General features: G+C 40.6%; 1 protein-coding gene across 1 annotated transcript; it reads left to right on the forward strand.

Moving 5' to 3' along the window:
- Positions 1–5923: 5923 nt before the first annotated feature.
- LOC308369775 (integrin alpha-V-like) lies at positions 5924–18781 on the forward strand (the record flags this gene model as incomplete). Its single annotated transcript, XM_080844303.1, has 30 exons — positions 5924–6084; positions 6319–6449; positions 7833–7918; positions 8165–8279; positions 8716–8777; positions 9131–9182; positions 9756–9878; positions 10025–10069; positions 10219–10262; positions 10590–10646; positions 10727–10779; positions 10896–11104; positions 11295–11489; positions 11745–11790; positions 11910–12017; positions 12354–12415; positions 12714–12865; positions 12975–13112; positions 13251–13318; positions 13508–13652; positions 14224–14316; positions 15680–15759; positions 15884–15964; positions 16067–16172; positions 16370–16528; positions 16650–16775; positions 17272–17385; positions 17579–17686; positions 18188–18310; positions 18686–18781. 30 exons carry the CDS (start codon positions 5924–5926, stop codon positions 18779–18781), a joined length of 3138 nt encoding a protein of 1045 aa, XP_080700429.1.
- Positions 18782–19094: the final 313 nt, after the last annotated feature.

Genomic DNA, 19094 nt, shown 5'->3' on the forward strand with positions numbered 1-19094 from the left:
GGATCGGGACGAACATTTTGGTGTTTGAATGGCGTCTCTAGCTCAAACGGGCGAGGAGGAGTTAGCTGCAAGAAAAACGGGGAGAATAAATAAATAAATAAAGAAAACTTGACGATAACAATACTGTGCTTCCCTTCGGGCAAGCACACTAATAAAGAAAACTTGACGATAACAATACTGTGCTTCCCTTCGGGCAAGCACACTAATAAAGAAAACTTGACGATAACAATACTGTGCTTCCCTTCGGGCAAGCACACTAATAATTCACTTAGCTCAGTAAGTCAGTATAACGAAACTCTGGAACTATTATGACTATGACCACAGAAAACACAGTACTATACAGATTTTGTTCTCAGATATCAGTCTGTGAGGCCCCTCAACAACATATGCGCACTCGGCCACTGCACTGCAGAGCAAGCACACTCTCGCAGTTCGTTCACGAAACGCATTCTAGTTAGTGTGCTTGCCCGAAGGGAAGCACAGTATTGTTATCGTCAAGTTTTCTTTATTTATTTATTTATTCTCCCCGTTTTTCTTGCAGCTAACTCCTCCTCGCCCGTTTGAGCTAGAGACGCCATTCAAACACCAAAATGTCCGGCCCGATCCGGTGCAGGTTGCTATGACTTTTCGTGGCGATACTCTTTGCCACTCCTTTTTTATCCCTCTTTTTCATCCCCTTTTTCTCTCATTGACTAACACGGGGAAGGTTGAGCCATTGTGACGTCACGCACTCTAGCCAACTGACATTAGATCAGTTGACATAGGAGAAGCTCTCTTAAATGCCAGAAGTGGTTAGATAGAGAGTGCAAAATATTAAAACGAATGTAGTGGCAACAGTTTCAGGTACAGTTTATACACCCGCTCTAACAGTGTTAACCAGTATGTGAGTAACGTGGGTTTTATTAAGGCATAGCGTGTGTAATGTGTAGCTATTTCATTCCGTTTGTTAACCTTTCCGGCTGTCTGTATACCAGCAGCAGAGCGGAGCATTTCACTCCCCTGCAATCTCGGAATGAAATAGCTACACAATACACACGCTATGCTTTAATAAAATTCACGTTTTACGAGACACCAACAGAGGCACAACCGACAAGTCTTACCATTGAAGATCTTTGACGTTCGGTCTGAAACTTCATCCAGCCATCCAGGTTAATCCAAGTTGTTATGGAGAACGACAGTTGCATCAATCATATTTCATTAAAACTTCACACTTCTTACATTGGACATATCCACCAGCCTAATTAGAATCTGCATTGTCTACTGAGCAGAAAATTCTCCATACAGTAGATTTCCCTTCGTTTAGTATCATTTTAAACTTTCCAGATGACTGTATTGCCCTCGCTCGTCAAGTGATACGTGTCCAGAAACAAGGCTCCTTTGACTGGATAGCCAGAGCTAGCATAACTGCCATTGAAATCCAATGGTAATGCTACCTAGCTAGGTATGCTAATTGTCGGTATCCATCGTTAACTCGCTAATCGTTAACCATCATGTCACTGGCTTTAATTTAAGAATGGCATGTTAGTAGTACATTTAGTAGTACATTTAATATCAGTACACTTGATTCATTACTGCTGATGTGTTACTTATATATGTTACTTATTAGCAGCTAGCTACCTAGCTAGCCACTGTGTTCCGATGTGTTTTCAGTTCGCGTTAGCGGCAAGCTAGCTGCTGTAAAAGTTGAGTTGAGCTTCAGTTAAGACGCTGCGTACCGTACTTCATCATCACATTCGATTATTTATTACAAACAAATTCGAATTCAGCTGTAGGCATGAGACCTGTATCTTGGAGACTAATTGCATCCACAATGTAAGTACTGCAAGCTAGACTACTATGCAGTTGACACAACACAGGAGGTCCCTGGGCCTGAGAAGGGAAGGGAATGAGTTTAATGTGGCTATAATATGGAATTTTAAATGTGCCTAAAACTAGACTAAATTGTAATGAGTTTTCGAAAACTAGACTGAAACTAAGAAGGATAACTATGACTAAATGTGACTAAAACTAATATGCATTTTTGTCTTAAGACTGAATCTAAAAATAGCTGCCAAAATGAACACTGAGATAGGGGACCCCTTAATCTGCAATTCATGGTTGCTAGCTCTAATCAGATGTACTACCTAGGCTTATAAGAGAAGACTAACTTTGTATGGCAACGAACACCAATAACTAGAACTAATTTGACAGACTATAAACCAATGTGATACACGTGCTCTCTATCTATACAGTAAAAGTGTTGCTTACGTTTGATACTACACCTACAGACTAACTCTAACTGCATTAAGTCTAACATATAGGCCTATCTTACAATAAACTTTAAGTAAAGCTGGCTATGTAACCGCATTCATTCTAATATTGTTGCAGAGATGTTTCCTTTTACCAAGATAGCAATTTCAACAATTCACTTAGCTCAGTAAGTCAGTATAACGAAACTCTGAGATACCCTCATATGTCTAAACGTCAGTGGAGCCAAAATATAATGGTTGAGCTTGGTTGCTTGCTAAAATATATTGGAAGAAGGCCCCACTACACTGATTGAGTAGATGTAAATACATGTTAATTCATAGGCACTTGTTCTCTCTGTCACAGAGCAAGCACACTCTCGCAGTTCGTTCACGAAACGCATTCTAGTTTATTTATTTATTTATTCTCCCCGTTTTTCTTGCAGCTAACTCCTCCTCGCCCGTTTGAGCTAGAGACGCCATTCAAACACCAAAACGTCCGGCCCGATCCGGTCCAGGTTGCTATGACTTTTCGTGGCGATACTCTTTGCCACTCCTTTTTTATCCCTCTTTTTCATCCCCTTTTTCTCTCATTGACTAACATGGGGAAGGTTGAGCCATTGTGACGTCACGCACTCTAGCCAACTGACATTAGATCAGTTGACATAGGAAAAGCTCTCTTAAATGCCAGAAGTGGTTAGATAGAGAGTGCAAAATATTAAAACGAATGTAGTGGCAACAGTTTCAGGTACAGTTTATACACCCGCTCTAACAGTGTTAACCAGTATGTGAGTAACGTGGGTTTTATTAAGGCATAGCGTGTGTAATGTGTAGCTATTTCATTCCGTTTGTTAACCTTTCCGGCTGTCTGTATACCAGCAGCAGAGCGGAGCATTTCACTCCCCTGCAATCTCGGAATGAAATAGCTACACAATACACACGCTATGCTTTAATAAAATTCACGTTTTACGAGACACCAACAGAGGCACAACCGACAAGTCTTACCATTGAAGATCTTTGACGTTCGGTCTGAAACTTCATCCAGCTATCCAGGTTAATCCAAGTTGTTATGGAGAACGACAGTTGCATCAATCATATTTCATTAAAACTTCACACTTCTTACATTGGACATATCCACCAGCCTAATTAGAATCTGCATTGTCTACTGAGCAGAAAATTCTCCATACAGTAGATTTCCCTTCGTTTAGTATCATTTTAAACTTTCCAGATGACTGTATTGCCCTCGCTCGTCAAGTGATACGTGTCCAGAAACAAGGCTCCTTTGACTGGATAGCCAGAGCTAGCATAACTGCCATTGAAATCCAATGGTAATGCTACCTAGCTAGGTATGCTAATTGTCGGTATCCATCGTTAACTCGTTGATCGTTAACCATCATGTCACTGGCTTTAATTTAAGAATGGCATGTTAGTAGTACATTTAGTAGTACATTTAATATCAGTACACTTGATTCATTACTGCTGATGTGTTACTTATATATGTTACTTATTAGCAGCTAGCTACCTAGCTAGCCACTGTGTTCCGATGTGTTTTCAGTTAGCATTAGCGGCAAGCTAACTGCTGTAATAGTTGAGTTGAGCTTCAGTTAAGACGCTGCGTACCGTACTTCATCATCACATTCGATTATTTATTACAAACAAATTCGAATTCAGCTGTAGGCATGAGATCTGTATCTTGGAGACTAATTGCATCCACAATGTAAGTACTGCAAGCTAGACTACTATTACTATGCAGTTGACACAACACAGGAGGTCCCTGGGCCTGAGAAGGGAAGGGAATGAGTTTAATGTGGCTATAATATGGAATTTTAAATGTGCCTAAAACTAGACTAAATTGTAATGAGTTTTCGAAAACTAGACTGAAACTAAGAAGGATAACTATGACTAAATGTGACTAAAACTAATATGCATTTTTGTCTTAAGACTGAATCTAAAAATAGCTGCCAAAATGAACACTGAGATAGGGGACCCCTTAATCTGCAATTCATGGTTGCTAGCTCTAATCAGATGTACTACCTAGGCTTATAAGAGAAGACTAACTTTGTATGGCAACGAACACCAATAACTAGAACTAATTTGACAGACTATAAACCAATGTGATACACGTGCTCTCTATCTATACAGTAAAAGTGTTGCTTACGTTTGATACTACACCTACAGACTAACTCTAACTGCATTAAGTCTAACATATAGGCCTATCTTACAATAAACTTTAAGTAAAGCTGGCTATGTAACCGCATTCATTCTAATATTGTTGCAGAGATGTTTCCTTTTACCAAGATAGCAATTTCAACAATTCACTTAGCTCAGTAAGTCAGTATAACGAAACTCTGAGATACCCTCATATACGTCAGTGGAGCCAAAATATAATGGTTGAGCTTGGTTGCTTGCTAAAATATATTGGAAGAAGGCCCCACTACACTGATTGAGTAGATGTAAATACATGTTAATTCATAGGCACTTGTTCTCTCTGTCACAGAGCAAGCACACTCTCGCAGTTCGTTCACGAAACGCATTCTAGTTATTGTGTATTCTTTTAAAGCCACTGTTGCAAAGGCATAGCACGCTTTAGTGTGACAAGAAAGCTACCTTGCACTGCCCTCTTGCGGCAGGAATTGTCTTTGGCAAAAAGCAAGGTGACCTTAGGTAATTACAGTAATATGATCATTAGGTAGGCTAAACCAACTCATATTCTACAAAATGTACCTTTTGTTGCTTTGCTTTGTTCATAAGTCACAAGGTTATACGCACAATATATCAATCAGTTCTCATTGATCTTTACTGGGCTATATTTTGCACTGTATGCATTGCAGAATCTCTTTGCAAACATACAGAATGAGAGTCCATGTATGTTGTGATGGAAATCTGATAATCACCAGTCTAATGCGAGATCAGTCTTACAATTAGATATTAGTAAAATATTGGTCTTCTGCAGAAGGATCAGAAACACACAGAGTGACAAGCAAGCAGTCTGTGAAAATCAGCTGAAAATGTGTCTATTTACTATTTAACTATCTATTTAACACTCGGTTCCGGCACACTTTATTCCCAAGGACAAGAAAAACAATCACCCCAGTTCTCCTTCATACTTCACATGACATGCTTTACACAAAACATTTGAAACTGGCATAATTTCGAATATATTATGCAAAGAAGAAGTTGACTGATAGGAATCACATGTTACATCAGAGATCTCGGGACTTTAATTTGACCGCCCCCGCGCACCTCAGAAGAAGCGAACTTTTCATGGTAATTTATCTGTAGAACTCAATATTGGACAAAGTATAACAAGAAAGCCTGAGAAATAACCTCCACCTATCGCACCAAGGTGTGTTGCCATCAGCATTACGTTATTTTCAGTAGGCTACTATAGCCTATCCGGTTACAAGTAATTTACGTTGGAATGTTGAAAACGGCTAGTTGAAGGTCATAGTGAAATGTGACTCGCGATATGACTCGGGCACAGAAAAGCAATCACCTTCCTGACCGTGGTTGGCATTATACCCCATGTCATGTGTTCTTCCGATCTACACTGCGTACGTAGTAGGCGTCCTTCTCAGCGCATCCGCGTTATAGCCTGCATGACAAAAAGTTTGTAAACGAAGGAGGGGTCAGAAAGACGCCAAAGCATATGATTTAGTTTTATTATGCAGTGGCGTTCTCCTTTTACTTGAATTACAATGGGATCACTTTTTGTTTATTTGCACACGTTCCTGGCTTTACTATTTCAGTGTTTACAAAGTAGTGCATTTAACTTGGACATTTCCAAACCTTTGGTGCATTCGGGGCCACCTGATAGCTACTTTGGATTTTCAGTGGATTTCTTCGGACCGGATAACCAGTAGGTCATCTATGTATTTTTTAAGCTCTGCCTACCATGCCATTCAATTATGTGCTATTCTATTATGATTTCAAAGTGCTGATGTGGTGTTTATATCTTTGACTGGGGATTAATAACTAAGCTTAGGTAGGCCTACTGGCTATTTAACGCAACCTGTCCGTTAGACGCAAAAGTGCGAACTTTAGATTAAAGAAACATAGGCCTACATCATTGTCATTAGTAAACTCTTTTCAGGTTTAACCTCCTTGTTGGAGCCCCGAAATCTAATACATCTGTATCAGCTGCTGTGGTGGAGCGTGGAGCTGTGTACAGCTGCCCTTGGCAAAGTGCATCAAAGTGCCAGCAGATTGAATTTGACAACACAGGTGAGTAGCGTGAATAACCGGAGGTCGTCGTGGCCCACAATAAAATATGGTTGCCATGCAGTTATTGATGACACCTTTACCCGTGTCTCTGTGTTTGGGTGGTGGGTGTGTGTTTTGAAGGCCTCTGGTGTAGGCCTACCTAAGATGATTAAATGGGTCCGTAAGCTATGCTTCTTTTACGAAACGATTTCAGTTAGGCAGTTAGACCCTCGTTCGTGTTATAACTTGACCTGGAATGAGAACCACGAACACGTCGCCTCTTGTGTGAAAATGAGGAAGTATGGCTCCCTCACTAATACAGATTGTTACTTCTTTAAAGTATTTAGCAACATTTGTATCCTCAAATGGCTTCAAATGTACCTGCAAGTTCTACATCATGTTGATGCTATCGCCTAGGTTACAATTGAGTTAGATGGCTTCAGTTGCCTTTATTTCTACAGTGCGTAAAATGTAAACATTAAAGCTTTTACGTTTAAGTTTATGTTTTTAGCTTCGAAAAATATTACAATAAGTGCCAGTGCAGGGCTTATTCAATGAAGATGTTTATCTATTAGCTTAAGGTCAAGCCTGTTAGAGCATTAAATTCATGGCACATAGGCTACCGAGCTAAAATATCACAGCAGTTGACACACAAGTGGCAGTGTGGTTTAGTGGGTTTTCTCATTCTAAACAGCATACTGAGCTGTCTTTCATTACTGCTGGGTTGTGTACTCGACACAACTATTATATTTGCACGGAACAGGCCAAATAGTGTTTCTGTATTATGTATCAACTAATTCTCGATTTTCAAACTTCACACGGCCATTATGCTGTCTGATCTATCGCAATATAGAATGGCTAAAAACAAATCTCTAAGAGAGAGCTAGTCTAAGCATGTATAAGGGCAGAGTGATGGGGCAATTCAGGAGCATGTGCAGATGAACTCATCCTCCTTAATCTCTGACGACTAGTCATTAGCCACAGGTCATGTCTCATCAAGCTGTGCATGACTTCAGTGTGAAGATCCAGTTACAACAAATATTTCTGATTCCATACGCATTCATTAGAGAAAGGTGATGCGGGTGATGATGATTTATGTGCCAGAAATCAGTTGTGTCTTTGCTTTACTTCATATGCATTTAAGATTCTGATATTATAATATTGTAATAATAATATATAACTCATAAGGACACGTTTTGTGAGCAATAACACGACACCAGTTGACAGAGAACTAGCCCATGTACACCTAAAATGTTGTATATCAAAGAAAGATGGATGGATATATAGAGGGAGTATATTCATGCTGCAGTGACACATATTTACATGGACTAAAGGGCCTTGGTGGTCTCTCAAAGTTGTGAAAATGAACTGTATGACAGTAATGAACATGCCCTTCCCCAACAGATGATCGTAACACTTCTCTGGGGATAGAGTATAAGTCCCGTCAGTGGTTTGGTGCTACTGTGCGTTCAGACGGCGAACACATACTGGTGAGCATTCTGGAGCTCTGAACTACAAGTTCTGAAACTGATTGTTCAAATCCTTGATTGTGATTGGCTAAAGGCCGTTGTAAAATCCAGCATAACCTTACAAGTTGTCCTCATAACATTCTATGATAACATTCCATATTACTGCGCAGCTAATGGCAAGGCAAGGCAATTTTACAAGACAGACCCTTTTTATCACCCCAGGTCTAAGCAGCAAGCATGTGGTCACTTTATTCTCCCTGTGTCCAGGCCTGTGCTCCTTTGTATCAGTGGTCTACCCCAGACTTCTCTGACCGCGAGACTGTTGGAACCTGTTTTCTCAAGAAAGGGGGAAAGATTGTTGAGTACTCGCCTTGTCGCACAGGTATTTTTCCCACAGAGTCTTGGACTTCAATTGTTACAACATTATCAACAAGGCAACACATTTTGAAATAAAGCTTCAGAACTTCAGTGTATAAAAGAATAGAAAACATTGAATTGTTATAGTGTTCACAGTTGATAGGGCAGAGGAATCACATAAGTAGTGACAATTCATTAGGAAAAAGAAAATGCTTCTGTCTATAATACGTATCCGACCGTTGGAGAGTTTGAATATAGCACTGTGCCGGAGAGGAAGTTTGAATTGAATTAGGGAGTCAGTTGAAACTGATTAGGCTGAATTGCTTAAACCAGCTAGGACGAATAATGGACCTTGGATCTAGTCAAACTGTTTTAAAAAGCGGCAGTTGCTGCCTTTCAAATAGTTTCAATGCGGTTACATCCATATGAATTAATTTGTATTTGTTTGCATGTTATTGCAGAGAAGCATAAACCTGCTGGTCAAGGATTCTGCCAGGCTGGCTTCAGCGCAGACTTTGTGAAAGTATGCTTTGGCTCTACTTTGCTCACACTGACTTTTCATACTTCAAAGAACAGTATATTAAAACTACAGCCATTCACACACTTAACGACAGTACGACAGTAAAGATGCATTTAGTACGTTGGATCATAAACTGAGAATGTGTTCATTTTCTTTAATGTTACCTGAGCGTATTATTTTTCACGCTGAAATATTTTTCTAAACAGAATATATTGAATAAATTCTGTTTCGTCAGTTTCACCCAGAAATGTTCTGAGCTAGAGAACAGTTACTAGATAACACTCTTTAATCCTTAAAAACTGAACTTGCATACCTGTTTATTTTTACAGTTACTGATTTTCTTTAATCTCTTGCAGAATAAGAGGAACAAAGTGGTGGTTGGAGGACCAGGCAGCTTCTACTGGCAAGGTACATTTTTCAGATCTTGTATAAAAAAAAAGCTGTGTGTTTAATGTATTTAAAGAAGCATTCCGGATCAATTGCTATTCGCTAACGATATGCTAGCGGGTAAAACTAACTTAATCTCTATAAATGTGCTGACTTTGACATTATGACAAACTAGTTACTCAACAACTGTCCTAACACAGTCAAAAATCAAACAAGTGCAACACAAGACAAATCAAGACGGCAAATAAGCTACTTACTAGTTCGGCAGACAGTAGAAAGCCGGGCGGCGTAAGTCAATCGTACATTTAGCTGTTCTAAGCCTATAGCAATGGCACGGAGGCGATTCTCCATATTAAATTATACTTATCCTAACCCTAATCCTGAAGTATAATTGTTGCATACTGTTACTTTAAGAGGAGCACCACCACTTACCATTGTCTTCAGCTACTGAGTCTACGTGTAGGAGTTTCACAAGACTTTTAAAACACCTTTGTATATTCCTATGGTATTACCTTAGTATAACCAGATAATTGATAATCAGATCACACAGATCGTTGATATTCTGTTTAAAAGGACTTTCATTTGTGATTACAGGGCAGCTGATCTCTGATGATATTTCAGAAGTCCTTAGTAGGGTCACTAACCTATTCATCACACCTTATGGGAACGGGCTTTCCACAAAAGAAGGAAGTCCCAAGTTCGACGACAGTTACCTTGGTAAGAGAACAGCCTCAGGACTTCCACTGTGTTTTTATGGTAGAGTGATGCAGTGCAATGCTTGGTTTAAAGGCTATCTCTGGTCATTTCAACAACAACAACATTCCAGAACCTTCTTGATAAAGTAATCTTATTGTCTTTTTCAGGATATTCTCTTGCAGTTGGTGATTTCGATAATGATGGACAAGATGGTAGGAGCTGATGTCATATCCACACATTCACACTCACACATGAGTTTGAGTGACCATACACAGTGGCACGATGCATTCAAATATTGATGTCTCTTCCATCCCCTGTTTTTGACTACCTCACTGTTCCTCTTTTCCATCCCCTGTTTTAGACTACCTTACCGGGGTGCCCAGAGGACACAAAGTTGTTGGCTATGTAAGAGATATATTACATCTAGATTTTATTAATTTACGCTGAAACTGGCAATGAACATAGAACTTACTAAGAACTTACTCTAATCATACCCTTTTTGATTCAGGTGAACCAAGTCTAATTTATAATAAAAATAATTTAAACTGAAATGAGGATTGCATTGCCACTTTGCATGTTGCATTTCCAATTGAAAAATGCATTATCAAATTGCACATTGAATTGCAGATTCCTCAATGTATTGCCATTTGAATAAATAAGCCATACAACTTTCATATAAAACAACTGAAACAAGCCCCTTTAATACTGTAATAATAATGTTCTCCATTGTAGGTCACCATATTTAATGGAAGAAATATGGAGTCCATGGCAAATTTCACTGGAACACAGGTAAGGTCTTTTATGTCAGTGTGCTAAATGTCATAGGTTTGAAGTCTATGTTGACTGTGTACGTATATTTTTCTTTGTAGATGGCAGCCTACTTTGGCCATTCTGTGGCAACGGCTGATATAAACAATGATGGGTAAGTACAAACAAATTAGCAGTGTTGTTTTAGTGGTGATAGCTGTTAGTCTGAGTGTGTGTGTTTCTTTGTTTCCATCTTTTGCCTAACCGTGCTGTATCCCTCTCTCTTTTCAGACACCTGGACGTTTTCGCAGGAGCTCCCCTCTTTATGAGTCGAACCTCTGACGATAAACTCCGGGAGCTTGGACAGGTGTCTGTATATTTGGGCCTTGCCGGATTTGCTTTCCAGAGCCCACCGGTCCACCTAAATGGCTTCGAGGCATATGCCCGCTTCGGCAGCGCCATTGCCTCACTTGGTGATCTTGACCTGGATGGATACAATGGTGAGTCATGTCTGTGGATATGTGTGTGTGTAACGCATCTTTGCAAAGATAGAGAGAGAGAGAGCGAGAGAGAGAGAGAGAGAAAGAGAGAGCGAGAGTAAAAGTTACTAAATGTAATTTCTTTAACTGTATTAATTTCCATCATCAGAATAGTAGAAGAGCCATGAGACTTCCACTTCTCTACCCTCAGACATAGCCATCTCTGCTCCATATGGAGGTGCTGATGAGAGGGGTTTGGTGTACGTGTATAACGGGCAAGCCAGTGGCATAAGCTTGGTGGCCTCTCAGGTCCTGCAGGGCCAGTGGGCTTCAACATCCACACTTTCACCAAGCTTCGGCTACTCGCTGCAAGGAGCAACTGACATTGACCAAAATGGCTACCCAGGTACTGTCACCTTCCATTTACTAGTATTCTTGAAAATAATAAACATAGTGGTGTATGTCTTCTTTGTGCCACTCTATAGTCTCAGCAGATGGTGACCCTGTTCTTGGGCTAAAAAATGCCCCCCCCCCCCCCCCCCCTTATAATCATCAGCACAGATCTTTCTACTGTGAATATACTGTACATAAAAATGTTTAATGTGAACCTATTTCTTTGAATCAGAAAGTGATTTAAAATGTCTAATCTCTGCTGTCATAGATTTGATAGTGGGAGCCTTCGGAGCTGATAAAGCAGTGTTGTACAGGTATATAAAGAAGACATATATTTTTCTCTCTTTGTCAAACATTATCGAAAATGTTTCATATCATCTAAACCTGTCTGAAAGATGTTGCGTATGTCTACTCTGTGTCTTTGTGTACTCAGAGCTCGCCCTGTCATTTCCACAAATCTCACTTTGGACATCAGTCCTCAAGTCCTAAACTTAGAGGACAAGACCTGCCAGCTTCCTGGATCAACTACAGCTGTCACCTGGTATGATCACAACCACGTCTATAGAGAGAAGGGATATATAAACTTAGTTAATGTCTAAATGGTGTATTTTGCTAGGTCTCCCAATAGTAAAAGAAGGCTACATAGTGTACTGTGATGTTGAAAACCACATTATGCATTAAGCCTCTCCTTGAGTAATCAGGGTGAAACCAACCAATTGTGTAACACTTAAGTAACCGAAGTATTGTGGTTACATTAGAGGATATGGATCCAGCCATTATTTGAGCTTTTCTCCAATAATAACCTAATATTTATGCAAGAAATGGTGCTGACACAATCAAATAGAGAAAAGTTTATTTGATTGTTTCCTTTTTTTAGTTTCAAGGTCAAGTACTGTGTGCAGGCCAAGGCCAGGTATATCACGGGGGTTGGAGAATTAAGTAAGTGTTTTTCAACCCTTTTGATTTGTGTGAATGAACCATAGATGGAGAGGTGACCATCATTCTCTATTAATTCACACATGCTTTTGAGATTTAGCATATCTTCTACAAAGAGTAATCGGTTATATTTAATTGAAGGCTTGAATGTTCCAGTTATATTTTCAGCAGTAATTTTAAACACATTTAGAGGTTGAGGTCAAATGTCCACTGATGATTATAAGAAATAAAAAAATTGAAATAAGGAAAATAACTGTATTTAAAAAGCGTTATGATCTCTTTATAATGCATGTGTATCCAGATGTGCAGGTTGATGTGCAGCTCGATTGGCTCAAACATAAGGGGACAAAGAGAGCTCAGTTTCTGCTCAGCCAAACATCCAAGCACACAAGTAACATCACCGTGCTCCTCACCAACCAACCTAACTGTCAGGAACTGGAAGCCTTTGTCATTGTGAGGGAATATTCATTCATCAATGGAGATTTGTTTTCAAAGCAGTCAGAGTGATTCATCTTCTCAACATGATGACTTAATAATCCTAAACAAACCGAATGTTTTTCAGGATGATTCAAACTTCCGGGATAAGATCACGCCCCTCTCAGTCTTTCTGGATTATAGGATAGATTATGACAGTGCGGCAGACTCAACAGGACTCATACCTGTCCTTACCCAGCTCAGCCCAACCAATGCATCCAGACAGGTGTGACTCTATGTGCATGCCCTGACGCTTTAAAGGCTAGTCATTAAAAACACCAGTGTGAAGCAATGTTGTCAGGTGTGGTGAGTCACTTACATGTTACTCTTAAGATTGTGACGAGTGTCTTTTTGTGCTTGTCAGGCTCATATTTTACTGAACTGTGGAGATGATAACATTTGTAAACCAGATCTACGACTGACTGTGAAAAGGTAACAGTCTAAGTAAAAGAGTATAAGTACACCTTTGTTTATGTTTGTTGATTGTTTGTTCTTTATCACCAAAGCAACTGTGATCATAGGGATATTCGGTTTGCACAACACATCTCACCGCATACTGTCTTGTCTCTCTCTCACTCTCCCTCCTCCATTCTCTGTGCTGCTTATTCATGTGTCCCTTAGTGACAAGAAGCAGATGAATATCGGTGACGATCAACCTCTGACCCTGGATGTCGTAGCAGAGAACCTGGGCGAAGGGGCGTACGAAGCAGAGCTTCACGTCTACATCCCCCCTCAGGCAGACTTCATTGGAACAGTCCGACAGGAGGTATGGACCAGACCATTAAACCACTCAGCTGAATCTTACACGATTTACATCAATTCAACCTGAAAGAAGAACTGAAATAAGACTTTCCAGAGTGAAATGAAGGGAGTTACAGCTTTGGTACTGCATTAGGTAATCTTGGTTTCTTGAGCAACACAGGATGTTTCCAAATGAATGTACTTGTGCAGGCAAGCAGCTCCTACGGCTATGTAAGGTAACAGCCAGATGTGAAGACATATTAGCCAACAGTGAAATTAAAGCAATAATAATGGCTTGCAGGGCTCCCAATTTTGATTATATGCCCTGACTCACTCCTCACAGCTTATCAACCACCTGTAACAGTTTTTTTTTCTCGTACAACACAAGAGTCAACTCTATAGTGCAGAAACAAAAAAGGATATTGCCTGATGGTTTTGCATTACTCCTACATAGCTTCAGAAATCAAAGCCTCAAACTCTCCAGTGAGACACTTACACAGTAATCAGTTTCAAAACTGTTGAGATTGTTAGTATTTGCTCTGACACTTAGAACAGAAGAATAACACCCAGCCCTTGACCTTCCTTTATGGGACCAGGGCCAGCCTCGCCTGTCTTGTGCCTACAGACAGGAAAACCAGACCAGGGAGGTGGTGTGTGACCTGGGGAACCCCATGAAATCAGGAGCTTCTGTGAGTAGGGTTGTTTTTACTGTGGCATACAGTACTGTGCAAAAGTTTTAGGCAGGTGTGAAAAAATGCTATGAACTAAGAATGCTTTGAAAAATGTAAACAATAAATGTTTATTTTTTATCCATTTACATGGTAAGACTGAGCACAGCAACAAGACACAACGTAGTTATACTGCATCAGCAGGGTCTCTCCCAGACAAAGATTTCAAAGCAGACAGGGGTTTCAAAATGTGCAGTTCAAGCTCTTTTGAAGAAGACGTTGAGGATCTTAGACGCAGTGGTCAGCCAAGGAAACTTAATGCAGCTGATGAAAAACCCATCAAGCTTATTTACCTTCGAAATCGGAAGATTTCAAGCAGTGGCATCAGCTCAGAACTGGCAGAAACCAGTGGTACCCAGGTACAGACATTTACTGTCCGTGGAAGTCTGGCCAGAAGTGGTCTTCATGGAAGAGTTGCAGCCAAAAAGCTCTACCCCGACAAGGAAACAAGGCCAAGTGACTGAACTAAGCACGAAAACATAGAAACTGGGGTGCAGAAACATGGCAGAAGGTGCTCTGGACTGATGAGTCAAAATTAGAAATATTTGGCTGTAGAAGAAGACAGTTTGTTCGCCGAAGGGCTGGAGAGAGGTACAATAATGAGAGTCTGCAGGCAACAGTGAAGCATGGTAGAGGTTCCTTTCCAGTTTGGGGCTGCATTTCTGCAAGTGGAGTTGGAAATTTGGTCAGGATGAATGGAGTCTTCAATGCTGAGAAATACAGGCAGATACTAATCCATCATGCAATACCATCAGGGAGGCGTATGATTGGCACCAAATGTATTCTGCAGCAGGAACATAACCCCAAACATACAGCCAATGTCATTAACAACTATCTTCAGCTTAAAGGAGAACAGAAAGTCCTGCAAGTGATGGTATGACCCCCACAGAGCCCTGATCTCTACATCATCGAGTCTGTCTGGGTTTACATGAAGAGACAGAAGAATTTTAGGAAGCCTACATCCACAGAAGATCTGTGGTTAGTTCTCCAAGATGTTTGGAACAATTTACCAGCCGAGTTCCTTCAAAAACTGTGCGCAAGTGTATCTGGAAAATTGATGCTATTTTGAAGGCAAAGGGTGGTCACACCAAATTTTGATTTAATCTAGAATTTTCTTCTGTTCCTTCACTGCATTTTTTTAATTTATGAAGAATTGATGAAAATAAACTGTTAACACTTCCATTTTTGAAAGCATTCTTAGTTTACAGCATTTTTTCACACCTGCCTAAAACTTTTGCACAGTACTGTATAACTGAACAGGAAACCGCTGAGGTGTGTGTTATGTGTTTCACATGCAAGCAATGATGCTATCTTTTTGCTGCAGCTGTCAACCAGCCTCCGGTTTGGTGTCCATCATCTGTCTGATCAGGACACTCAAGTGAAGTTTGATCTGCAGATCCACAGGTACTCTTTGCCACTTCTGAACTGAACTGAAACAGATAATACACTTTTTTTGTATTTATTATATACTCGTGTGACATTTTTGTTCTCTGCATTTGAATTTACTGCATTTATTTTGTTGCGTTAGCTCCAATGAGTTCAATGGAAGCAGTGAGTTGGTCTCCAGCATCACCAAACTGGCTGTGTTAGCTAGGATGGAAATCCACAGGTACTGCAAGTAACAACACTTGTGCAAAAGTTTTATTTTGAGTGTGAACCCCTTAGCCTCCAATAAAGTATATAACTGTCTTTGCTGTGTTGTTGTATTCAGTGCATCAATACCCACTCAAGTCATTCTTCCCATTGCGAACTGGAAACCTAAAGACCCACCAGTGACAGAAGATGACATTGGTCCAATGGTACAACATGTATATGGGGTTTGTACAGTATGATATAAAACACATACACAGACTGGCAGACAGAGAGACAGTATGAACCCATTAAACCATAAAACTGTGTAAACAATGTTGTATTGCTCTACCAAACAACAGACCAGCTTCAGGAGCGAGACCACATTCACTCTATTGAGAAATATTCTGCATCCTTGCTGACTTCTTATCTCCCTGTTCACCAGTTGAAGAACAATGGCCCAAGTGTGATCAGTAAGGCTGTGATGGATATACACTGGCCTTTTAGCTTCGGCAATGGAAGCCTGCTCTACATCACAGCATTTGACCATGAGGGGAACATACAGTGCCATGCAGATGCCCAGATTAACCCTCTGAACCTCACAGTGAGTGCATGCATGCATGCGGTTGTGCAGATTACAGGCATTAAACACAAACCTTGATCTCTGTAAACTCTTCAACGTATTTTGTCTTTAAAAAGACGTTAATGATTTCTGCATCTTGTAGACTCCTCGTGTGGAGAGTAATGATACAGTCCCAGATAGTGGAGACAACCGGGATGAGGCACGGACGCGCACTCGCCGTGATCTCACAGACAAATCAGCAGAAGCCGCAGCACTCCGGCGAATTTTGGTGAGCCCATGCACATGTACACACACACAAACACACAAACTCACACACACACACACTCTCACACACCGACTCACACACACACCCTCCGGGTGATTTGGGTGAGCACAATCACTTATTTCCAAATTATTTTTTTTGAGTACACAAGTCTCACAGTAGTTTGGATTTAACAATGCATGTTAACGCACACACACACACACACACGCACGCACACGCACGCACACGCACGCACACGCACGCACACGCACGCACACGCACACGCACGCACGCACACACACACACACACACAAACACACACACACACACACACACACACACACCAAGTTTACAGCAGAGAGTGACCATATTCTCAAAAGTTTGCATGAAAACAATGTAATTTGAATGGCAAACACAATTGTTTGTAATGATTGCTTCGCCATTATAGTACAATTTAGTCCTCTTGGAAATACTTCCAGTATCTTATGGTTCTAAAATAAACAATGTGCATTCTTGTTTTTAGGATTGTGACACAGCATTGTGTTTACAAATAAAATGTGAGGTGGGTCGTCTGGAAAAAGGGCAGCGTGCCATTGTAGTAATTCAATCACGACTCGCTGTCTCCACCTTCCTCAAGGTAGCTGCACTTTCTAAATGTGTTTAAATAATCAATTTCCCTGCCAATTGATTCATAGTTTAGAATGCAGGGTAAGATTTTTAGAGTGAGAGACATTGGTTCTAGTCATCATATTATTAAATATTTTACATTATTGACAGATGTGAAGTGGAGTTGGTGTGTGCTAAGGAATCTGTGGTCTTTGTTCTCTCAGACAGAAACTCAAAATGGGTCGTATAGTGTTGTTTCTTCTGCCTCCTTCAACGTAACAGAGATGCCATATAAACAGCTGGTGACTGAGCTACCATACAACTCGACCACTGTGAGTGGGCTACTGCACAAACACAATGTGAAACACACACACACACACACACACACACACACACACACACACACACACACACACACACACACACACACACACACACACACACACACACACACACACACACACACACACACACACACACACACACACACACACACACACACACACACACACACACACACACACATTTTCTTTCCACATCAAATCAGGAAAAAACGTGGTTCATTAGCCATGGTGGCTGGACAATCTAAGTCCAGTACACGATGGTCGAACATTCTTACTGATTTTACAGAAGCTCTTACACCGAATCTCCTGGTTGGTGCAATGAGATTTGACTATGTCCCTCCTCTTTATCCCTTTTGCATATCTGTGATTTATGAACACAGAGATACAACAAAAACACACACACACACACACACACACACACACACACACACACACACCACACAAACACACCTTTTTCCATCATAAACATTCCAAATTCTGTCTGTGCAGATAAGCACTATTGTGGAGTCACTGTTGATCGGTCAGCAGTTGGCAGTTCCTGCATGGATAATCGCGCTGGCTATTCTGGCAGGACTTCTAGCGCTGGCTCTGCTCATCTTTATCATGTACAAGGTGGGTCTCACTAGCAAAGCCATACAACACAGCAAGAGGACTGGAATTTTATCATACTGGAAGATAGCAGTTCACAAAAGATTGGGCAGGAGGGGATGGACATCATTTTGCAAGTTCACCACTAGGTTAATACATTTTCCCACAGGAGCCCTAGAGACGTTTTATTCCTTGGCACATGTGATGATAGCTATCAGAATCAGTAAAGGCGGGTGGCTTATGTATTAAAAAATACATCTTACTACAGCAGTTTTAACCAAGAAGCCCTTTATGACAGATATTAAGCTTGAAGCCAGTCTAATCCTGCTAATCTCTCGCCTGTGCGTTTATGCAGTACAGATCTTCTCTGTTTATCTCACTTGTCCGCCATTTTTTCAGTGTGGTTTCTTCAAGCGAAGCCGTCCCCCACAGGAAGACCATGAGAAAGAGCAGCTCCAGCCGCCGGAGAGTGGAGAAGGCAATGCAGAGACCTGAGTTCACTTGTTACAGAGCCATCACCATAGCAGCGGTGTGTTTGTATTCTTGTCTTGAAGTAACATCTAAATCACCAAGCAACAGCTTTTAACGGGACCAGGAAGATGAGTTAAGAGCACACCTACACTACTGATTCAAAATCCAGTATCTCAGTTTTAAGGTCATGGAATTTTAACAATGTTGAAATATGTAAATATGGGCACCATTTGTTTTGAAAAGAAGATGTGACCGGAGTTACTGAGGAGTTCCTTTTTCAGCTTCTGCCACTTTTATAAAACATAAATATTGACAGCCTATGGGATTTTCTCAAAAT

This window comes from Sprattus sprattus, assembly GCF_963457725.1.
Source record: "Sprattus sprattus genome assembly, chromosome: 9".
In the NCBI taxonomy this organism is placed as follows: Eukaryota; Metazoa; Chordata; class Actinopteri; order Clupeiformes; family Clupeidae; genus Sprattus; species Sprattus sprattus.